At 37.7% G+C, this 24,331-nt stretch overlaps 1 protein-coding gene across 1 annotated transcript in view; it reads left to right on the top strand.

Annotated features, from left to right (window-relative positions):
* Nucleotides 1-18,043, top strand: part of LOC130927445 (NALCN channel auxiliary factor 1) — a 241,351-nt gene extending 223,308 nt beyond the window's left edge. The window contains exons 3-4 of the mRNA XM_057853272.1: nt 4,069-4,240; nt 15,346-18,043. Of these exons, the coding sequence (XP_057709255.1) occupies nt 4,069-4,240; nt 15,346-15,632 (459 nt within the window). The 3' untranslated portion in view covers nt 15,633-18,043. The remainder of the gene's footprint in view (nt 1-4,068; nt 4,241-15,345) is intronic.
* Nucleotides 18,044-24,331: the final 6,288 nt, after the last annotated feature.

Raw genomic sequence — 24,331 nt, forward strand, 5'->3', positions numbered from 1 at the left:
TATCGGAATCGGCAAAAAAATATCGGCCATGCCTTTTTAAATTTTTTTTTTTTTTTTTTTAATTAAATCGTTTTGTAATTGTATTTAACGTTATAGACATAATATGTTTCACTCTTCCAGAGTCTTTAGTTTAGGCTTAAGGTAGGGTTATCAAATTTATCCTAATAAAGGCAGTAATAAATTTTTTTTTTAAATGTATCACGTTAAAATATTTAACGCAATTAATGCATGCGCTGCACGACCCACTCACGCATTGTCGCGCTCAATCTGTAATGGTGCCGTTTTACCTATATAGAGAGATATAAGGCAGCGTGAAATGAGTAGAGTGAATTTTGGCAGCCTTTGGAGCCTTTTTTTAATTGGCTAAAACCTTACAATCCCTCTCCCTACGATTAGAAATATCATGGGAAGCAATGTGGGGAAGCAAGGTAGCAATTGATCTTTTTTTAACACTTTATGCTATTTCCCAACGCAGAGAAGATATATCAATTGGTAGCACTACGCACAGTCACGGTTCCACTTCCGATCATGCATTTGGGCATGGCAACAGTATCATTTACTGAAAGCTCAACAAATACACTAGATGGCAATATTTAGTCACAATATACAAAGTCACAAGTCTTTCTATCCGTGGATCCCTCTCACAGAAAGAATGTTAATAATGTAAATGCCATCTTGAGGATTTATTGTCATAATAAACAAATACAGTACTTATGTACTGTGTGTTGAATGTATATATTCGTCCGAGTTTTATTCATTTTTTTCTTAATGGATTGCCAAAATGTATATGTTTGGGAAAAATTATCGGGAATGATTGGAATTGAATCGGGAGCAAAAAAAAGCAATCGAATCGGGAAATATCGGGATCCGCAGATAATCAAACTAAAACGATCGGGATCGGATCGGGAGCAAAAAACATGATTGGAACAACCCTGGTTATTACCGTATTTTTCGGAGTATAAGCCGCACCTTGAGTATAAGTCGCAGCAGCCATTAAATGCCCAACGAAGAGGAAAAAAACATTTATAAGTCGCACCTGAGTATAAGTCGCATTTTTAGGGGACATTTACTTGATAAAATTCAACACATAGAACAGATATGTCATCTTGAATGGCAATTTAGAAGAAAAATACAATAGAGAACAACATGCTGAGTAAGTGTACAGTATGATAACGTTACATGAGGCATGAACAACGAAATGCGAACGTGGCCGGTATATTAATGTAACATAGCTATTAAGAGTTATTCTGATAACTATGGCATAAAGAACATGCTAAATAGTTTACCAAACCATCAGTGTCACTCCAAAACACCAAAATAACATGTGAAATGACATAATAATTTGTTAATAATTTCACACGTAAGTCGCTCCAGAGTATAAGTCGCACCCCCAGCCAAACTATGAAAAATACTGCGACTCATAGTCCGTAAAATATGGTAACTCAGTTACCTGAATGTAAAAATAATTAGGTACTTGGCAAAGTAACTGGTGTTACCTTTCTTTTTTTTCATTTAAAAAAAAACATAGTAACCTTTGCTATGTTTGGAAGTCATTTAATGTTGTGACTCAACCGTTAAAGTTGTTAAAATTGCTCCTGTTTTTGCATTTGTTCCCTTCTGTCCACTTTCGATATTTGAAAGTTTTAAAACTGTTTCATCATTTAAAGATAGATTCAAGTCAATATTTTGCCGATTTAGGAGTATTTTGGATAAAAAAGTTACTTATGAAGGTTCACTACAACAGAGCCTTTCTGAGAAGTCTACTGCTTTAAGATGGTGGTTGTTTACTACCGCCTCAGAGTCTGTCATTTAGCATCTTAGTTCTATATGCATATGATATCTAGTGTTGCATCAAGTAGGCGTAGGGGCAGTTTACAAGGCGACTCTGCGACACAAAGACGCACTGACTGAGTAGCGGACTCACCTCGCGTGCATATGGTGTCGGTGAAGACGGAAAGCGAATACGAAAAATTCAGAATCCTGCCTCCAAAGTGGAAGAATTCACTTGCGGGGGATTGAGGGGGGCTTGCTCCGCATGAATATCAAAAGCTCCCGAGGCGCAAGACCGCGCCGATAACGTCAGCACTCATACACATCACATTGGGCGTGCGCAGTGGTGCTACTAAACATTAAAAACATCAAATATGGCGGAATGTCGGCTTTAATTTACTGTTTTAATAATATTTTTAAATTAAATATGTTGAATGTTTCAATTTTTGTGCCTTTTTGAACAAAAGAAAAATGCCATTGCTTCAAGTGGGCGGACATATTTTTTCCGGGCTGGGGAGCTTGTTGGGGTTAAAGTGCATCATTCGCTGTCGCCTTGTAAATCTCCACTGCCCCCTAGGGCCTGGCATGAATACTATATCTTTTTCATGCGGAATTTCGGCATTGTTTGAATGGAGACGGGCCCATATAAATGCAAATTTGAAATTTTTCATATTCTCGGAGAGTCACCATGTAAACCAGGGGTCCCCAACCTTTTTTGCACCATGGACCGGTATTATTTGGGTCTTTTTTTCACGGACCGGTGTTCTGACAAATTTTGCAACCAATCAAAAATTGCAACGGTGCGGTTCTGCGCATGCGCGTAACGTTAAACATAGCCGCAAAATGCGCAAATGCAGTGATTCCAAAGTAAACACTACAAACTTTCTAGAAAGAAAGGAATATTAACTTACGTTTGATCATGGAAGGACTTGTAGAAAAGTTCTCCTCAGATACATCCGGCCATGTAAGCTGCACACAGCAACTGCACACCGCTCTCACCATTAACGACTTCGCCTTGTCGTTAAACATTAATTAAGAAGCCCGCTTCACAAAGATACGATGTTGGAAATTGTATCAAGGTTTTCAGTGCTCCTGTAGCGATGTCAGGATATTCCAGAATGACTTTAATCCAGAACCTCGGTAGAGTTGTTGTCTCAAATGTACGTTTAATAAGGTCGCCGTCATTTGCGATCTCTACAAGTTGATCATCCTGTTTCACAGACATGCTCGAATCACTCGGTTTATTCACAAACGGGTCACGAATCCACTCCTTCGCAGTTCGTGGGTCTTCGAGGTTGTAGGCTCGTCAGGTGCCCTTTTCGCCGTAAAAATATCTCCAAAGACGTCTATTTTCCAGTCATCTTTGCTCGTGTGGGGGCTAATTATTTCCGGGAACAAATGTGCTGGGCCCGCGGCCTAGCAATACGTTATTATTGAGAACAAGCGCACATAGATATATTATATACACAAACAATATGTACTGGTAGCAGTCCAATCAATGGATTTCAATGGATTTCGGCATTCTAATCTATCCCGTAGCATTATATCTAGAGTAGATAGGGATATTGGTGTGTTAAGCAGGGGCACAGGGTTAATTCAGCCAGAATGCGGTCGTTATTAAATTATTATTTCTATGCGACCCGGTAGCAAATGCGCCACGGACCGGTACCGGTCCGCGGCCCGGCAGATGGGGATCCCTGATGTAAACAACCCCATAGATTGTAGGCTGTCAGCTACAGTCAGGAAATATTGGCGCCACCTAGCCTAGCATCGTGTTTGCAACAGCGACACAACTCTTCCCTCCTTCCCACTCCCGCTCTTCTTTCTCCGTCTCTCTGACTTTTCACGTGTCATTCAACCAATGTAGTAACGCATAGTAACGCACATTGTCTCGTTGCTGAAACGTTGACAAAATCTGAACGGAGAAAAAAAACGTAATGCACGAAAAACGTACAGATTTTGAACGTACGGCGTACACATTTAAAAATCATTGCTCACTTGTACAAACCATACAACTTGACAGGTATGCACATACTGTACACAAAGACATTTCTGCTACATGTTCTCAGAGCTGCTTTTAGAAATCCCAGTAGGAGCTCACTTAACTTGCAGAACTGGTTGTGAATCACATGAAATAGCAGCTAATTGTCACAGGTCGTAATAATACCACCTAGTGTGCCAGCCACCATTTTGTATAAAGAAAAGAATAACATTACAACTAAAGCTGGATAATGAAGATGCATGAGGTTTTCTTGTATTTATTCTCATTAATGTTTTCTTTCCGTCTTTTAATTGTAGTTGGCGTACAAGCCGTGGCTGTGTTCTCAGTACTTCCAGACCACCCAGTTGCACTGCACCAAAAGAATCCCCTGTGGTCAACACTGCCTGGAGGTGCAGCAGCGGTGCCCCTTCGTCCTGCCTGACAATGACGATCTCATTCATGGAGGCAGCCCGAGTTTTATATGTGCAGGTATGCCTCTCGGGGCTTTTTTTTTTTCTTTTCAAACTTTGGAGTGACAACATGAAATCAATACATGTAGAATTCAATAAATAATTAAGTGTATTCGCAAACCTACCGAAAGGCCCTAAGAGATACAACTTCTACACAAAGCCTGACCAGTTCCTGACCACAGAGTTTCATGCTGCGTGCCAGAATGAAATCAATAAATAGTCAATGGTAAAATGAATAAATGGTAAAATGAATAAATGGATAATGAAATAAATAAATACAATAAATACAAATTTAAACAAAAAAAAAAGTTTAAAAAGTAAAATGCATGAATGTTTAAAAACGTTCAAACAAATAAAATGGATATTTTATACAAATTGAAATGTTTAAATAAATTAAAATTGAAATATATATTAAATGCATAATAGCCGAAGCTATAAAAAGTGCAATAAATGGTGAAATTAAGCATCAAATAAATGAATGCAAATTAAAATAAATAAATGTTGGAATAAGCGTTAAAGTATAAATGTTGAAATACATGTTTCGATAAATATGACAAGAGAAATACAAATTGAAATAATACATGTTGAAATACTTTGTAAATGTTGAAATAAATTACAGTGCTGGCCAAAAGTATTGGCACCCCTGCAATTCTGTCAGATTATGCTCAATTTCTCTCAGAAAATGATTGCAATGGCGTACCGCAAGCAACACCTCACTTCCGCTCATTAATATTCATGACATTAGCTACTGTTGCTAAGTAGGGACAAGCCACTGTTTGTCCCTTATAGGAAATGAATGGAAACCGTGTACGAAGGAGATGTTTACAGAGCTAAACCGACCAACTCTCTCCGAGAATGATGTGCCTGGTGCCAAATTCACTGGCAAAGATGTGGAAGAACATAAAAATGTTCAGTTAAAGAGATGGCTTGAGTGTCGAACGCTGAAAAAGACAAAAAAAAACGAGCCGACCTAGGCATAGCCTTAGCTTTTTTTATCGAAGCGACTGACAATGACATTCTCCTGTTTGAACAAGCTATCCTTTACCATCAGCCCTGTCTTTCTTATATATCCTCTGGTTGTCCGACGTCTCTGACCGTTCTTGGGGGTAATTTAGTTAGCTTTGTGTAGCGATCGCAAATGCTACTCAGTGACAGCCAACGAACACTTTTAATTTTTTCATTGATAACAAATCTTAAATATATAAAACAGAAACGGTAACAGTGGCAGTCAGATACCATTGTCATTCATTTCAGACAGAAGCAGTATGGCACAACGTTACGCGAAAAAAAATAAGTTAAAAATATAAAAATGGCTTACCTCTTTGTCAAAAGTATTGGCACCCTTTGAAAAATCATGTGATGCTTCTTTAATTTGTGTAGTTAACAGCACATGGCACATGACAGGTGGTGGCAATAACTAAACCACACTTGCAGCCAGTTAAAATGGATTAAAGCTGACTCAGCCTCTGTCCTGTGTCCTTGTGTGTACCACACCGAGCATAGAAAAAAGAAGACTAAATAACTGTCTAAGGACTCAAGAAGCAAAATTGTGAGGAAGCATGGGAAATATCAAGGCTACAAGTCCATCTCCAAAGACCTGAATGTTCCTGTGTCTACCGTGCGCAGTGTCATTTATAAGTGTAAAAGCCCATGGCACTGTGGCTAAGCTCCTTGGATGTAGACGGAAAAGAAAAATTGACGAGAGATTTCAACAAAAGATTGTGCGGATGGTGGATGAAGTACCTCGACTCACATCCAAACAAGTTCAAGCTGTCCTGCAGTCTGAGGGTACAACAGTGTCAACCCGTACTATCGATTGGGGTCTGAATGAAAAGGGACTCTATGATAAGATACCCAGGAAGACCCCATTTCTGACCCACAGACATAAAAAAAAAAAAACAAGGCTGGAGTTTGCCAAAACTAACCTGAGAAAGCCAAAAACGTTTTGTAAGAATGTCCTCTGGTCTTATGAGACAAAAGCATAGGCGGAGTTTGAATTTTAAGGTAGCGGCATCAAAATTTACTTACAAGAATATTTATAATAATAACTTGAAAGTGATCATTTTTTGTTTCCCATCATTCTTGAGGGAAATTCTAAAATCAGGCTGCTTACGCTATACTTTTCGCCCAGATTGTCATCCATTGAATATGGTACGCCCACCAGTGTCGTGCCAATGTAGTTACCCCAGTCTGGGTGGAGCCACTGCACTGCACTGCACTGATTCGCTCGATTTCCGTGTTTTGGTGATGTAGTTATCTATGAGGTTTTAAAACATGGCACATCCATCAAAAAAAACCTTTTTTTTTTCTGTCGTATACCGTAACATACGTACTGAACGTTAAAAAAGGCAATGTTTCACTGTTTTACTCATAGGATGACCTACGGTTTCGTTTACTGGGGACGGGATTTAATAAGCCCAGGCTTCTCCCGTCAGCCCTTGTCTTTTCTCCGGGTTAATTAATCTTATCACAATGCTATCTTGTAACTGTCAATGATACAGATGATGATGACAATAAACAATAAACAACAAACAACAACAATAACTGTTCTTATTGTAATTCAAGTCCTGCATAGAGTTTCTCCAGTTCAGTAAACGTCGATGTCCAAAAATATATAACTGTGGTTCTTTTCTGGCTTCAATTAATTGTTTAAGTCGACAACCCTCATACCTAATGTGTGTGTGCGCTCCCGCGGCCAGGGGACACAATTTTTGACGGGGGTAATGACATTGGCAAGACACCGGTGGTGGCTCAGTTATACAATTACCGTCTTTAGTGGGGCAAATTGAAACTATGCTCACCATTTTAACGTTGGTCTCTAGCGTTTCATGGTCCAGATATTCAATCCTTGGTTCTTGCTCAGTAGTTGTTGTTGCTTTTAAAAGCTTAGGTTTAAAAAAAATACATAGAGCCTATCCATCTAGCCTTTTTGGTCCTTCGGTGGTTTTGGCTAAGCATACAAATGACCGTCTAAGGTGCTAGTCACATAATCTGTTCAAAAAATAATTTTGACCCATTATAAAAATATGTTTTTTTGTTCATTTCATTCATTTTTTTTTTCTTGTTTGTTTTATTGCCTTACAACTTTTATAAACAATATTTTACTCGAAAATTCTTAATTTTAAAATCATATATTGTATAGGAAAGTCAATAAACAATGACACTTTTCGGCCACCAGGGAGGGGCCTGGCCCCCCTCAAAGTCAGCTTATGGACAAAAGTAGAGCTTTTTGGGAAAAGGTATCAACATAGAGTTTACAGGGGGAAAAAAAGGACGCCTTCAAAGAAAAGAACACGGTCCCCACAGTCAAACATGGCGGAGGTTCCCTGATGTTTTGGGGTTGCTTTCCTGCCTCTAGCATTGGACTGCTTGACCGTGTGCAATATGAAGTCTGAAGACTACTGTTGAAATTTGCCCCCCCGGCCAAGGCGCACGGGAATAGCGACGGCCGAACAAAGTGCCGCTCTGCCGATGCTGCCTCCGCGCGCGCCAACCGGGAAGGCTGAACTTCGCGCGTTCTCTTCTTATTTTTAACCCTTTGTACTGACTCCATGTTTCAAAAGTTTGAAGAACACTCACCGAAAACAGGTTGACAATTTATTCGTCGACAATGGTAAAAAACAAGGCAAAAACAGACGACGGAGGGACAATTTTGGATCCAAAACAAGGCTACGTATTTCCGAGCAGCAAAAATCTGTGTTATCTCAGTGTCCAGTCTTTTTAAAGTCTTTGGTGAAGCGGGCCGTGTCGAAGGTGTGTCCGAAGGTATATCTGGGCGTTGCTTTTGGGTCTTCCCCTCTGTGGCCGGTTTTGGGCGGCTTAGGTTCGTGCGCGGATGGGACGCCCGCTATCAACTTTGTTGTCCGGGCTGGCTGTACTTGTTTCAGGACAAAGCGCTTTGTCCTTGGAGTTTGCTGGGAGAGCTGATTGTAAGAGTTGGTGCGTCAATCTTGTTCGTGACGCACGCGTTGGGCTTCTGTGATAAGACGGCATTGTGTATCTCTTCTATTTCTTCTCATTAAACTATGGTGTGCCATTTATTTTATATTACTAGTGCAGTCCTACCGTAAATATGAAAATGATACTATTTCCTGATTAATTATATTACGTGTGTTAGAGTAATGCAAACAGTTAGACGGTGCCTACGAGAAACTGTACCATTTTTCTCATCTCCCCCTCATCAGCCCGGATAAGGTGATTCACTTTACTGTGTCAAAGGGTATGTAGTGGAGTCTGCTTAAACAATAGTTAGATGAATGTGTTAGACTAATGCAAACAATTATATGGTGTGTGCGATGACTGTACCTTTTCCCTTCACTGCCAACAAATTTGGCAGCATAATGTAGGGCCCAGTGTGAGAAAACTGGGTCTCCCTCGGAGGTCATGGGTCTTCCAGCGGGACAGTGACCCAAAACACACCTCACAAAGCACTAGAAAATGGTTTGAGAGAAAGCACTGGAGACTTCTAAAGTAGCCAGCAATGAGCCGAACCTGAATCCGATAGAACACCTGGGGAGATATCTGAAAATGGCACCCTTCAAATCTCAGAGACCTGGAACAGTTGGCCAAAGAAGAATGGTCTAAAATTCCAGCAGAGCATTGTAAGAATCTCATTGATGGATCCCGGAAGTGGTTGTTCGCAGTTATTTTGTCTAAAGGTTGTGCTCCCAAGTATTAGGCTGAGGGTGCCAATACTTTTGTCCGGCCCATTTTTGGAGTTTTGTGTAAAACGATAATGATTTTTTTTTTCTTCATTCTCTTTTATGTTTTTTCATTGCAAGCAAAATAAATGAAGATATTACTACCAAAGCATTTGTAATTGCAATCATTTTCTGGGAGGAAATTGAGCATTAGCTGACAAAATTGCAGGGGTGCCAATACTTTTGGCCAGAACTGTACATAAATAAATGTTTAAGTGAAAAATTAAAAGTTGATGAAAATCAGTAAGTGATTTGTCTGACAGACCCTCCCAGTTGAACTGGATGGGACGTCTATCGCCGTCAATGGCAGCCAAGGTGAGAGTGTGTTTGACTGGTTGCACCTTGTTTGATGAAGTGAAGGGGATGAATTGTAAGAGGAGCAGAGGTGAGATGGCACATGAAAAATGAAAACGCAGAATACGCGGTCACGGAGGTGTGTTCATTATTAACGATGGGGCAGCGCTCCGAGCGCCACCAAAATTGGTGGAATATTTTCCCACCATGTCAGCCTCACATGTCTGGCATTCTCTTGGCCACTCTCAGCTTCTGTCTTGCAAAGGTTTGCACTTTTTGCCCTTCTTGCCTCATGCAAACATTTTAAGTAAATATTGTATGACAACATTTCTCGTAGGGGTCTTAAATTGACAAATCTTGATGAATTTTAAATAGTGCTACATTGCAAGAAATTGTTTCTGAAAGTTTTTCTGACATTTAAGAAGTGAGTTTTTTTTTTAATTTACTGATTTATTCATTCGCAAGGTTGGCTGTAATATTTCCCCCAGAATGACATTAAATTCTTCAATATTTCCCCCAGAATGATATTAAATTCTTCAATTGAATACTTTGTATTTCACTTGATAAAACCTGTATGGACCATGTGAGTAGTTAATTGACATACATATACCGCCCTCTAGTGGGCATAAGCAGACTGACAGTTGTTTTTACAGTACAGGTAGTACCCGGGTTACGAATGAATTCTGTTCCTAGGCTGGCGATGTAATCCGAATTTCCGCGTGAGTCGGAATTAACCCTTTAAGTACCCCTAAATACAAAATATTTTTTCAAAAATATGTATTATACGTCATATTAATAAGATAAAGTATAAAATAAGATACTGTTAGGTACATTGTGTTAAATGCCATTATATAGAATAGAATAGAATAGAATAGAATAGAATAGAATAGAATAGAATAGAATAGAATAGCCCTCTATTGTCATTAAACAGTTGTTCAATGTAAGTGTGGAGCATCTCTCTTTGCAGTGCAAGATAATTTAAAATCTCAAAAGTTACTTGCAAGTATAAGTATAAAGTAAGTAAAGCAAGTATAAAATTGAATGACTATGCAGGCTTTAATTTTTTTTTTTTTTTAATTCAGGCTTTTCTTGCGAGTGAGTCGCTTTGCTGGGAGAAAAGGGCGCTGTGGAAGCGAGAGAGGGGGGTGATATCATGACTACTCAGGTCGCCATCTTCGCCTCTCAAACAGATTAGTTCTGTTGTAAGAGCAAGTTTCTCCCAGCGCCGTCTCTTAGCCAAAGTGAAGCCTTTATGTTGGCCTCCCCAAGTCCTCAATTTCTCTTCTGAAACTTGTTCAAAATGCTGCTGCTCGATTTTTAACAGGTACACCTAGACGTGACCATATTACCCCCGTGCTATCATCACTCCACTGGCTTCCAGTCCATTTTAGAATTGATTTCAAACTTTTACTGTTTGTTTTTAATTCTTTTAATGGCCAGGCTCCATCTTATTTATCGGAAATTTTAACCTTCCGTAACTCTGGCAGGACTCTTCGCTTGACAGGCCAGCTTCTTTTACATGTTCCGAGGTCGAAACTTAAACAGTGGGGAGACTGATGATTTGCGGTTGCTGCCCCCAGGCTGTGTAATAGCCTTCCCCCTGAAATCCGCAAAACTATGGATCTAGGTCTTTTTAAGTCTCGGTTAAAAACACACCTTTTTAGACTCGCCTTTTACACAGATTAGGATAGCCTGGTTTTATTAGTTTAAGGGTTTTTAATGTTTTTGGATTTTATCGGTTTTATTGTTTTATTTGCTGGACTTAATGTCATTGTATAATATTTTCCTTCCTTTTATGTATCTTGAGCCATGTTTTGTTGTAAAGCGCTTTGAGGGCCTTTTGGGTTTTGTCAAGGGCTATATAAATAAATTTGATTGATTGATTGATTGATTGATTGATTGATTGATTGATTGATTGATTGATTGATTGATTGATTCATTCATTTGTTTACGCGACTAAAAAAAAAAAAAACCAACAACAACAACAAAAAGACTGAAGACAGAATGGCTGGTGAGACTTCGGCGTGGTAAAATCGAAATCACGTAAGTCGGAGAAGATATTCATATTTCGTTTTAATATTCAGTGTTAAGAATAAATTGGTTTGATTTATATATATATATTTTTTAGATTCATTTCGATTTAAAAACCAATATTTTGACAATTGTCTGAAGATGATATTTTTATGTTCTGCACTAAGGCTGAACTTTTTTTTTTTTTTTTTTAAATTAAATAAAATTCATGATTAAAAAATATTTGCGATTTTCAATGCATTTAAAATTTGTATTCATATTCCTTTTTATATTTTGTGTTAAAGAAATAATTTGTAATTTTTCAGTTTTGGTCGATTTTAGTGACGTCGGTGGCCAAAAGTGGTAGTGTTTTGCCTTAAGGAAGACTGCGTTTCCCATGAGAACCAGCGCACATCCGCATAGTGTCGTAAAATCGTGATGGTCGCTTGCAGATGGATTAAACTACATTTTTGTTTCCAGCGGCTGTGTGAATGATAAAAAGTAATAATGTAATGAATCCAGTTGTGGCTAAACAATAGCATTTGACGGTTAGCTGTGTGGCTTGTGTGGCTAACAACCCCCACACCCCAACAGAACTCGTCAGCGCTGACGAATTTGGTTGGGGGGGGGCCTCACGCCTGTGAGTGAAAGCCGGGCCAGTGTTTATTCTTGAGTATCCTTTTATCCTGGTAGCCTCTTTTTTTCCCCCTCCTCCTCGGACAAAACTCTATGTCTCTGTTGCCTTGCCATCTTTTTAGAATTCCCACAAAAGCATTAGCATCGACTTCCATTTTTATAATGAAATGGGAAAGGGGGGAAAGTGACATATGCCGTAAAGCAGTCAGCACATTTTTTTGTGTGTGTGGCAGGGTTACTGAATCCTGCCCCCCTCTTCGAAATTAGTTAGTGCTGGTGAAAGTGATACAGACCCCCTCAAGATATAAAAGAGGTGTCATTCAACTAGTTGTCAGTCGACATATCATCACAAATGTTATGAAAATATTTTATAAAGGTTGTAAAGTTACCTAATTTTTCTTTAAGGCTAAATTCTATACACTTTTTATAAGTACAAACTGAATGAAAAAACGCAAAAAAATAATAAAGAAAAATAAAAACATTTTAAAAGAAAACGAACACTGTAATGTTTATGTCACTTGCTTTTTTATTATGTGTTTCCTCATGATACCATATTTTCTCAAATTGTGGTCTCTAGCAATTATTGACGTCATTACAGAGTGAATGTTGGTGCAAAGCCCTCCCAGTTCGAAGGTACTGGACGGCTATTGCCATCCATGCCCTTGAAACGTGATCATTCTCTGTATAACTGCACTCATCAGGTTCACCTGCGTACCTAATGCGAGCCAAGCCTTTACAACAATAATAATGCGCAGTCGATGATTCAAGATCAATACGATTCTTGCTCTGACCCAGAACAATAATCCCTGAAGGTTTGAAGAGGATTGATTGGAAATTGTGAGTGATTAAGCGTTGTCAATGGACCGAAATTTTACCTCACTTGACCACCTTCGGCGTTTCTCTTATATGATTCTACATTGACATTTCATTTTCAGTGGTGTGGTATTGAATCAGGAACGCATTGTTTAAAAACTTATTGGCTGCCATAGACGGCGCTAGATGTACAATTCATTTTGACAGTCAAAATCAATTGGGCGTCCAGCACCGTCTATGGCACTAAATTTTTATTTATCTATTTATTTATTTTGGATGTCTATCATTGTGCATTCATTGTAGCTCACTTCCTTATGGGATACGTACGGATCAATTCAGGTACATTTTGAGTCACCTTTTACTGATTTTGGGACACTCTCATGTCACGGCCTCTATATTTAAAAATAATAATAAAAATAATACATGAACATTTTTTTTTTTTTTTTAAATAGTAATTGGACATCTATAACTGTCAATGGCCCTGAAACTTGATCATTCAAGTCCTGCTATCCCAATTAAAATTGATTTAATGTCTATTGCAGTCAATGGAAGTCAATAAATAAATATTCATATTCTGATTTTATTTTTTAGTTACTTTAAAAAAAATAAATAAATAAAAAAAAAAAGGTATGGTTTTATTATTTTTTTAAATTAACATTTTAAAAAATTAAAAAGAAAATAAAGGAATAAAACAGTAAATATTCTCTTTGTGGTAAATATTTTCCTAAGTAGTTATAAATAGTGGTATTAAAAAAAAAAAAACATCAAAAAGGAGCAAAATAAAACGCTAGTAAATATTCTCTGATTTCTGTTATAGATATTTAGAACAAGATCAGGCCTCGTAGTCCAAGCGGATTGGATGTCCGTCGCTCTTAAAGGGATGCACAGATGGAAAGACTTGTAGTTCTTAAAAGATAAATGTTACGAGTTAAAATAATTTGATATTGAAACTAGGCCTGAACGATATTGGAAAAAAAAAAACTATTGTTGCGATTTTTGGGGGGTTTGCAATATATTGTGATATTCAATATACATATATGTATCTATATATTGTTGTTGTTTTTTTAAAGAAATGTTCACTAGATGACTTGAATAGGTGTTTGGAAAGACTTTGGATGAGTCACCGTGACCACAGTGTACAGTGATCCCTCATTTTTCGCGGTTAGTGGGGACCAGAACCCGCCGCGATAGGTAAAAAACCGCAAAGTAGCCCTCCCACCACCTAAAGTGCTGTAGTAAAAAAATGCTTGGCTTTATTAAATGCTTCTGTTTACCTACCTTGGCTGTGATTCCTGGAGTGACATGAAGAAATTACAAACTCCTCAAGATCACTTCTAGCGTTTATTGGCACGACATGACAAGTCCGGCTGCCTCGATCGTCTCGACACACATTCATTCCAGCGCGCGCTTCCTTGCGCAGCAACTATTTAACAAGTTAAATGATGATTGACGTATGAGGTGCATGTAAAGTCGGCTTCTCTGGCAAGATCAAAGACAACCATCTGTCAAAATTGTTAACTTTAATAAGCGAGTGCCACAGTGACTCAGGGGCAAAGAGCTGGGAGAGGGAGGGAGGCTGTACGAGGGCATGAAGTTTGTGGGATTTAAAAAAAATCACCAAAAAAAACTCGCACGTCCTTGCGATGGAACTATTGTGTGTGCGCACATCGCGATGGCAATGTTTAAACAATATATCGTTCAGGCTTATTTGAAACCCCTCTTGATGTTTTCGTTTTTATACAATTTATAAAATAAGTTAAAGTAGTAGCTCTTCATTGTTGTTGCAGTCGTAGGGCGGTGACGTCACGTGGTTACGCTGCTGAGCTTCCAGAGTATGACTCCAGCAACATAAACATGTCACGTGTTAAACCCTTTCAATTTGAACCCAAGAGGAACAATAATGAGCATGACAGCACTCTCGATATTTCACAAAACGAGCATCAAAAGCAAAATAAACAGGAAAGACGGGATGAGACGAGACGAGAGTAGGACAAAACCGGTGTTCTGCCAAAATGTGCTACACTGGTAAAACGTCTACAAGAGGCAAATCTGACACCCAAAGTACTACTGTGCGCTTACAGCTTGTTTTGTTTAAATGCATACAGTGAGAACTTACTAAAGATGCCTTGAGAAAATACTTAAACGTAGTAATATCAAATAAGGTTGGTTTAAATATGCCATGTGACTAATGTGGTCAACAGATCAACAATCAGCTTTAAAGCTACCACGAGAAAACACAAAGCTTAAAAGTATGAGAGAGAAACACATGCAAAAAGTATTTTAAGGCAATGAAAAGGTAATAAAAGACAAAATTTGAACACAAATAGTAAGTACTTGCCTCTTTTAACAGATGTGCGCATGTGTTGGGCGTCTCACCGTGTAGAAGGAATTGAAGTAAGCCGGTTTTATTCGTTTAGTCACAAACTTCGTCATCACCCCGAGCGGCCATTGTGCTCATAAAACATGGCGCCCTCTGTAGGTCAAAACATGTACTAAATATTATAGATTTTTAAATCAATAGCAATATTTTATGTTTCTAATAACATATTTTAGTAAAAGAGAACTGAGAATTGTGGCTTGTGAGATCCTACAAGTCTTTAAGTCCAAGGTTCCCTTTAACATTGTCCAGTGTGCAAATGCAGCCGTTTAATTTAGTCCTGTGTTCCCCCAGGGTTGCTAGAGGACCACCCCTCCGGCGCCAAGCCCGAAGCGGAGTGCTGCGACGTACGGTGGGACTTGAAAGAGGACAACCTCTCTCGAGGAACGCTGAAAAGAACTCACCCGCCGTGCCAGCACCGAACCTCGCTCAGCTCGTCGGCAGCGTGCAGACTGTGCAACAGCCGCCTCAAACTCTGCCTGCTAGTTCTGGTCCTCCTACACACCGTGGCCAGCCTCACCGCATCCCACAATGCAACGGGGCTCCCCGCCATGGAGGAGAGCCCCGCCAATGAGGAGTGACTTCGCAGCTGCTTGGAATGAGGTTGTCCTGGGGAAGGGATCCCCTCACTGTGGATGGAAAAATACAGCCACAGTTTTTTTGTTCGGCGACACTTCCAAACGGGAAAAACGCGGGGACGCTTGATACAAAAGACACAAACCCAATCAAGATGCGGAAATAAAAAAGGGGAGGGGCTTGTTAGCTAGGAACAGGGGACAACGCCGCAGCCTTTGAGTGGGAACGTTTAGCTTCCCGCTGGCTGAGTTTCTCTCAATTCAGCTTTTTTACACTGTGTTCCCATTCAAGCTTTTCCGTTGCACTGCCCGAATATGAACCGCCATCTTCATATTCTCATCTTTTTTTGTTCAAAGTGCTTAAAGAGATGACTTGTACAAACTAAATTGGCTGCAAGAGTGATGTGTGCAAAGATGTGTAAGGAAAAACATGCTCGGATTTTCTTTGGATTTCATTTTACGGAGCCCTAGCTAGTTTATTTTGTTAAACAACAACAGGGTATTCAATACAGGAAAAAAGCTCCGGCCCAGTTCAGAGGCCATCTTTGGTGATCTGATCACAAGTGGACATTCGAGGTGGAAATTACCATTTTCATGACGATCACAGGGGTGGGCAATTTGGCCCCCCAAAAATGGATAACTTTTTTTTTTTCTTTTTCACACTGTCCAATCTCACGGAAGAGAATTAGGGCCACTGAAATGGGGAAAAAAAGGCAAGATTCTGACTTTGGAGTCAGAATGTTGGCCACTGTTTTTTCCAATGGTCCTAATCCTCTTCTGTATTGGTATGCCATAGTATTACCACCAATCAGATATCACAATTTCCACTCAATAATTAGCCAATTGGTTCCTCCATCCTAATTTATTGTTGCTATATAACAAACAATAGTCTTAAAAGTCAAACCCTCTAGTCACAAGTATTGGTAGACAATTAGAGAATAATTAGAGGACGTTATGAGGAAAATATCTATGCTACTATGCTGCTTCTGTTTACACCGGATAGTTTTGGTTGTAGCACAACTTGATACATTTTACATTTTTGGCAGGTCAGTTCAATGTTCATTCAAAAATCAAGTGAGTGATGGAAAAAACTGTCATAATGGCTGTATGACTTTTAAACAAATAATTAAAAATGGATTATATTTTGCCATATCGATATCGTGATATAAAATGGCCCAGATCAGATAGATTTTTTTCCATATCTCATGGCACTACATTGCGTATTAGCACTAAGCATAGCATTAAGCATTAGCAAGCGTTTGAAAAATGTAATGTAGTCTGGATTTTAGTGCACAATATTACTTTAGCGCATCTTAACAATATTTGCAACTGTGTATATTTGATTCAGTCAATCACTAAGATCTTTTTCAATTTTACCAACTATATATAGTATTGTCTGATTAGAATTCAATTACTCAAGATTAATTAATTACAAAGTAACTAATTGGATATAGCCTCCAAGTATTTTTTTTTTTTTGCTAGTCCCACTAATAAATTCTCTATTTCACAACCAAATAGTTTTGTTTTACTTTTATTTCTAACTGTACTTTTTTTCAATTTTTATTTTATTTTATTTTATTCCACATCAACAATTTCACGATGATACAGTATTGATTCTTTGGATACGGCAACAATATCTGCTGATATCACAAAGTCTGACGCGAAGGTCTTTTGATCGATATATTATACCCCCTAGTGGACACCTTCTGAAAATTCACACCACAGCTCCTATTTTGACATGTTGTTATAGGATATTTCATGATGTAAATGTTCACTTAGTGAAACAGTTTTGCCTTTCAACTGGGAGTTTCTCTTTTCTGATAGTTGAACAGAGGTGTGTAGACTTAAGTGGACAATTGTCAAGTGATCAGATCACCAAAGAAGTAACTGTAGAAGGGCCTCAACGTTTAAACACAATATATGTCTCCCTCACTTTGTTTTGTGAGATATTCCCCCAAAATTTCAAAAGCATTTGATTTTTTTTAGTACCATTGACATTAACAGATAGCAATCATTCGATACCTCCCAGGAAAAATTAATTGGACGTCTATCACGGTAAATGGCAGCTAGTGAGTTATTGTGGTACGTAATATTCCTATTCAAAACTTCAAAACACAGCCAAAATTCACTTGGCGCAGGCTATTCCGATTTTGCACCTAAGGTTGACGATTCCGCCCCATTCATTTGCAATGGCAGAAACAATAAAATTTCAAATTTTCTAATTGCTGCATGTCCTACAGTTTTTGTCCGATTCACATAATTCTTGCATCAGAAAAAATTACAAAATCCAAGCGCACGCAATTTATGAGCCAGCTTTTGACTAAAAATGCACAGTTTCAACAAAATTGCACAAATGCTTCCCTATACATTTTCAACGTCCCCATTCATTTCCAATTCATTTCCATTATTTTTTAAACTAAACTGGAGATGCCTCAAAATCAGCAAGAAGTAACTAAAAATCAAGATGAAGTGACCAGAAAATGTCTCAAAATCAGCAGGAAATGATTCATAATCAGAGGTGGGTAGAGTAGCCAAAGATTTTATTCAAGTAAGAGTAGTGTTACTTCAAAATAATATTACTCAAGTGGAAGTAGTCATCCAAAAAATGTAGTCAAGTATAAGTATTTGGTGAAAAGAATACTCAAGTAATGTGTAACATTGTGAGTAACTGCCTGCATTTTTGTTTGATTTTTTTTTGTTTTGTTTTTTTGTTAATAATGGTATTATTTTCTCCGCACAAAGTTATCTATATGAACTGCTGTTGTAATGATACTGTGCAATGACTACATTAAGCCAAAGAAATCCAAAAACAAAATCATTGAGTTCCAGTAAGAGAGAAATAATGACAGAAATAAAGCATTATTCATCCAGAGAGCATGAGTACCCTAGTTCGTAGTTTAATGATTAGTTCCTTCATAATTACTAGGGGTGTCAAACGCTTAAATTTTTTTTATCGAGTTAATTACAGCTTTAAAATTAATTAATCGTAATTAATCGCAATTTAATTTTTTCAGTAAATTATTGTTGGAATGGAAAGATAAGACACAAGATGGATATATACATTCAACATACGGTACATAAGTACTGTATTTGGTTATTATAACAATAAATCAACAAGATGGCATTAACATTACTGACATTCTGTTAAAGCGATCCATGGATAGAAAGACTTGTAGTTCTTAAAAGATAAATGTTACCACAAGTTATAGAAATTTTATATTAAAACCCCTCTTAATGTTTTCGTTTTAATAAAATTTGTAAAATTTTCAATCAAAAAATAAACTAGTAGCCCGCCATTGTTGATGTCAATAATTACTTACACAATGCTCATGGGTGCTGAAGCCTATAAAATCAGTCGCACCCAAGCACCAGCAGAGGGCGACAAAACTCCAAAAAACACAATTAACAAGATGACATTTCACTGTGCTGTCATTTTAATCTGTTTGAGCGGGGCATGTGCGTTAATTGCGTCAAATATTTTAACGTGATTAATTTAAAAAATTAATTACCGCCCGTTAACGCGATAATTTTGACAGCCCTAATAATTACTATTATCAAATTAAAAGGATCATATATTCAGTTTTCCATGGTCAATCAGTGCCAAATAAAAGCTGGGAGAAAGGTTAAAAGCTGCGTTTTCGAGTCATGTTGAGGGCAGTGCTCCATGTCAAATACTTCATTTTTTTACGTGTACTTTAAAGACGCCGCGTGATTGAACAGGTTGGCATGATCATAGACCGGCAAGCTTGCATTAGATTGGTACAATAGAGTTATGTGATTATTGTGATTGTGATCATCTCATTGTTGAAATTGGTTGGCATCGCTGGCAAATATGTAGAATGAAGAGGAAAAATGTTACGACTCTTGTGTAGCCCAAAGTAGTGGAGTAAGAGTAGCGTTTTTTCTTCACAAATCTACTCAAGTATAAGGGTGGCTTTGTAAAACTACTCTTCGGAGTACATTTTTCTACAAAAGTTACTCAAGTAAATGTAACTGGGTACATTTAATGCGTTACTACCCACCTCTGATCATAATTTACAAGAAGTGACCAGGGAATTGCCCAAAATATACAGGAAGTGACCAAGAAATGCTCCAAAAAACAACAGGAAGTGACAAGAGTTTACAGATCAGCAGAGCAAAACATCCCCATGCATTTTCTCATTACGTTGTTTTTTTGTTTTTGTTGAATCCCAAAACTCAAACATATCTAAAATGATTTTATGAAAATATGATTTAATAGATTGCTCTGGTAATTTGTAAATTATCTTATGTTATAAAATCACACTTTACGAAGTCACTGCTACTTTTCTTTCATAGGGATCCACATATAGAAAGACATGTAGATCTTAAAAAGTAAATGTTAGAACAGGTTATAATAATTTGATATTAAAACCCCTCTTAAGGTTTTCGTTTCAATAATATTTGTAAAATTATTTTAACTAGTAGGTCTCCGTTGTTGTTGACGCTGGGCGGTGACGTCACAGGGCCACGCTGCCGTACTTCACAGTGTCACTCCAAAAAATAGATAAATAAACTTGTCACTCTTTAATTATGTAAGGTAGTGATTTAAATACGCCACAAGGTGTCAATGGCGAGTTTTAAATTAATTAGGGATCAAGCCAATGAGTGCGTTTTGTCCCTTGACTGACGCCATAGTTTTCCTTTAATGCACAATGAAGGCAGAGAGAAAGGAGAGTGGACACAGGCATTCGAAATCGTAGCTCGGATCACCCCATTTATTGGCATAAGCTTCAGCAACTCCACAACAAACATAAGTATCATATAGTGAAAATACAACAAAAATAGTATTCATATCTCTCCAAAAATAATGTTTCCAGAAAGAAAAGTGCTTCAATCTGTATTAATGAGGCCCTATTCTCAAACAGTTAACAATGCAAAGACAACTGGCACTCACAAACTCACAATCAAAATAAATATGCAAAATACACATAAAACTTACTCAGACTTTGGTCAAATTCTGATTAAACATTTTAGTAACTCGTTTAGCTCAAGAAATACACTGGATGGCAATATTTAGTCACGATATAGAAACTATGATACTGGGAGCCATTATCAGAAGTCTTTGTTTGTTGTGACTGACTGACTACGGCGTCACTAGAGGGACAAAACACACGCACTTGCGCTCTTATTAATTTAAAACTCGCCAATGACACCTTGTGGTGTATTTAAATCACTACCTTACATACTTAAAGAGTGACACTGTGGCCGTGTGACGTCACCACCGTGCGACGTCAACAACAATGGCGAGCTACTAGTTTATTTTTTTATTTAAAATTTTACTCATTTTATTAAAACGAAAACATTAAGAGGGGTTTTAATATCAAATTATTGTAACTCGTAATAACATTTATCTTTTAAGAACTACATGTCTTTCTATCCATGGTACCCTTTAATAAATTTCCCATTATCAAAAATATGTCTAAAAAGGTTTTGTAAAGTGAGTTTTACCCCTTTAAATATGAGCCAAATGATCAAAATCTGAAAGAAATAAAATAATTTTCAACAGCAAATATCCAGATTTACTCATTTCAAAAAGCATATTTCTGCATGACACATGATTATGATTATTATATCTCACAGAACAAAGCCTGTCTTAACCAAAGATTCAATGGGAGTCAATTAACCTTTCAGGTTCCATTTCGATTTTTGGATTCTTACACTTGTGTGTCTGTATGACGTCATCTTTTCAGATGTATATATTTGTTTTCAATGTACCAATCAGTATGTCTCTAGTTCTATCAATCTTTGTGTATTACGTCTGTTTTCTGTTTACACCTGAACCAAAATGACATTCTTAATGTAACTCAGGCCTTTTAATTGACAGGCAACCTGATGAAACTGTTAACTTCGCAGAGTTATGCTAAACATTGTCAATCATCCAATAGAGTGCAAGGGGCGGGGCACGGTGAAAAAAAAGCATGTTCAGTTCCATTTCGTTTTCAACATATTTGTTTGAATCAACACTCACAGCCTGGCCGCCATGTTGTTCTCTTCAAGACAGAATATTTCATGAAGTAAAAGGGCTTTTTAAAACACACCACCTTATTATTTTCAGAAATACATTAGCAGACGTGCATGTAGAGGAGATGTAAATGTTGACCACAGGAATGGGACCTCAAGGGCTGACCTCATTTTTCATTTTCCTCTTTTTTTGGGAGGGTCATTTTGAATCCACAACGCAAAGGATCAGGTATTCGAGGAAAAAAAATACACAATCAACATTCATTCCAGCTCAGCAGAGATGTCCTTTCCGATAATTGATGTCAAACATTTTACAGTAGAAGGTCAACTCCTTGCAAAGAAGCCCAAAAAAAGCTGCTAGGCCTTTAGGAACCACTAGTTGGTAGTGTTTTTTTTATTTTCATTTTATTTTTTGTTTTTGTTTTTGCTGTTGCCCTCGTTTCTCAGAGCATATTTCATCGGATTCAAGTGTGATTTTGACTGCTAATTCATATTTTTGGTGTGTTCAGGACAAATAATATATAGTCACTGCAGTGTTTAATAAAGTAACATCTTCAAGAATGATGGACTAAAAATATCAAACTTGGGTGAGCGGGTCAACACAGCAAATGTATTCGACACAATTTTATGGCAAGAGCATAGAGCATCAGACAAGGGCTGCCCCCCAAAATAATTTGATAGTCAATTAATCACAGACTATTTCTGCAATGAGTCTTCTAATTGGTTCCTATAAAAAGGTTATTGTCGTACGCCATCCGAAAGAATTTAGCTGAAAATGTGCATCGGAATCAAAAAGTATGCATTGGAAAAAATATGCTTATGAATAATGAATACTTCAAATGCTATACTATAGAAATCAGAACTTTCTTTCCTTTTATTAATAAAAAAAAAAAAACATATAGACATATTTTTTAGTTTTATAAACAGATATTTTAAACAATAAAACCAGTTTTAACTGTAAATAAATAATAAATGAATAAATGAATTTTAAAATATTGTTTTTCCCTTTATTATGTTAAAAGCAAAAACACAAAATAGAATATTTATTGTTCCGAGAAATAAGAGGCTTCGAACTATTTATAGTTTAATAATGTAGCTAAACAAGCTACCATCAAAAATGCACTAATTTGATTATCAATAACCTGTCGATTGGTCAATTAATCGTTGCAGCCCTATTTCAGACAAACACACCGATTACTTTTCAAGAAAAAAATGTTTATGATAAATCATATAATTGCTGTCCAATGTAAAGCATGTACTTCTATATTTTCTGACTTGTAATCAATATTCTTATTAGTCTTTTATTGTACAAAAGGAAAATCATATTAGCAATTAATGTACTGTAATTTTCGGACTATAAGGCGAACCTTACTTTAAGCCACCACCCACCAAAATTGACACGGAAACGGAATTTTTCCTAGATAACCCACACTGGACTATAGACCCCACTCACCAACGTCACACAATGACGTGTCGCTGTATCCGGCCACCATATTGTCCGTCATTGTTTATCCGTATTCTCAATGGTTTCAATTTGTCGTGCAATTTATAGTGCAATTCATGGAAGCCCCGGTGCTTTCAGACGCTGTAAACTCATTGGATGCGTTGCATAAAAGGCGTTATGTGGAAAAGCTTCGGTCGATCCATTCGCCAGATCCATATTTGATGCCTAAATCGATATTTTTCGACCCGCTGTCTTCGCCGTCTCTGCCGGACATCTGCTACCCTGATATTTACAACTATCTTGTCCACAGAAACTCAGCGTATTCTCACGAAAGTTTGAAAAACTAACAGCAGCACTCTAAGCAACATTACCCGTGTGACCCTTTACTTCCAATTTTCTAAAATGACGACAATCAATTAAAAAAAAAAAAAGTTGACTGCAATGGCCGACGCTTCAAGGATAGGTGGATATTGGACTATTTCTTCAATAAAATATGCAACAACTGCGTCTGCCTCATTTGCAAAGAGACAGTCGCTGTTTTCAAAAAGTTCGATGTGACGCTATATTACCAAACAAGACACGCTAACATGTACATTACAAGGAAGATACGTAGAAATTAAAGCAACTTGAAGCTACTTTAATTTCACAGCAGCAGTATTTCGCAAGAGCCCGAGAGTCGAAAGAGAACACCACAAAGACGAGATTGTTGAAATTATGAATGAAAAAAATAATAATAATAAAGCAAATGTGACACACAGAAGGGCTTGCTAAAATTTGTTTAAATATATTGTTCTATGTAAATCAGCCAAGGTAGCCCCCCGCATTTTTACCACCCCAAATCTGGTCCCCTTTGCAAAAGGTTTGGACACACCTGTTTGACTGATGATCCGTAGACGAGGCTAGCTTCTTTCACTTGGTACCAGCTAAATATTATTCAAAAAATAATGATGGTGGAAGAAATAAGCATCTTGAATTTGAAACTGTATGTTGGGTTAGCCTCGCAATGATCTTAATTGTGGTTGTCAGCCCCAAACCCTCTAAATATATATTAAATGCATCTTACCAGATATAAAATGACTACTACATAATCTGTGGTGATCGTTTGGTGCCCAATTTTCTCGTCAATTGCAGCCGTCCATCTCGCTCTCCTCTCCGGGTCTCTCGGAATACGATAGAACTTCAAGTCTCTCCGTCTATCTTCTCTGTTACTGCAACCAACCGCCACACACGCCTTCACCATTTTGATTATTAATGTTAACGAGCAGAAAAACACGGCATA

The sequence above is a fragment of the Corythoichthys intestinalis genome, chromosome 12 (assembly GCF_030265065.1).
Source record: "Corythoichthys intestinalis isolate RoL2023-P3 chromosome 12, ASM3026506v1, whole genome shotgun sequence".
In the NCBI taxonomy this organism is placed as follows: Eukaryota; Metazoa; Chordata; class Actinopteri; order Syngnathiformes; family Syngnathidae; genus Corythoichthys; species Corythoichthys intestinalis.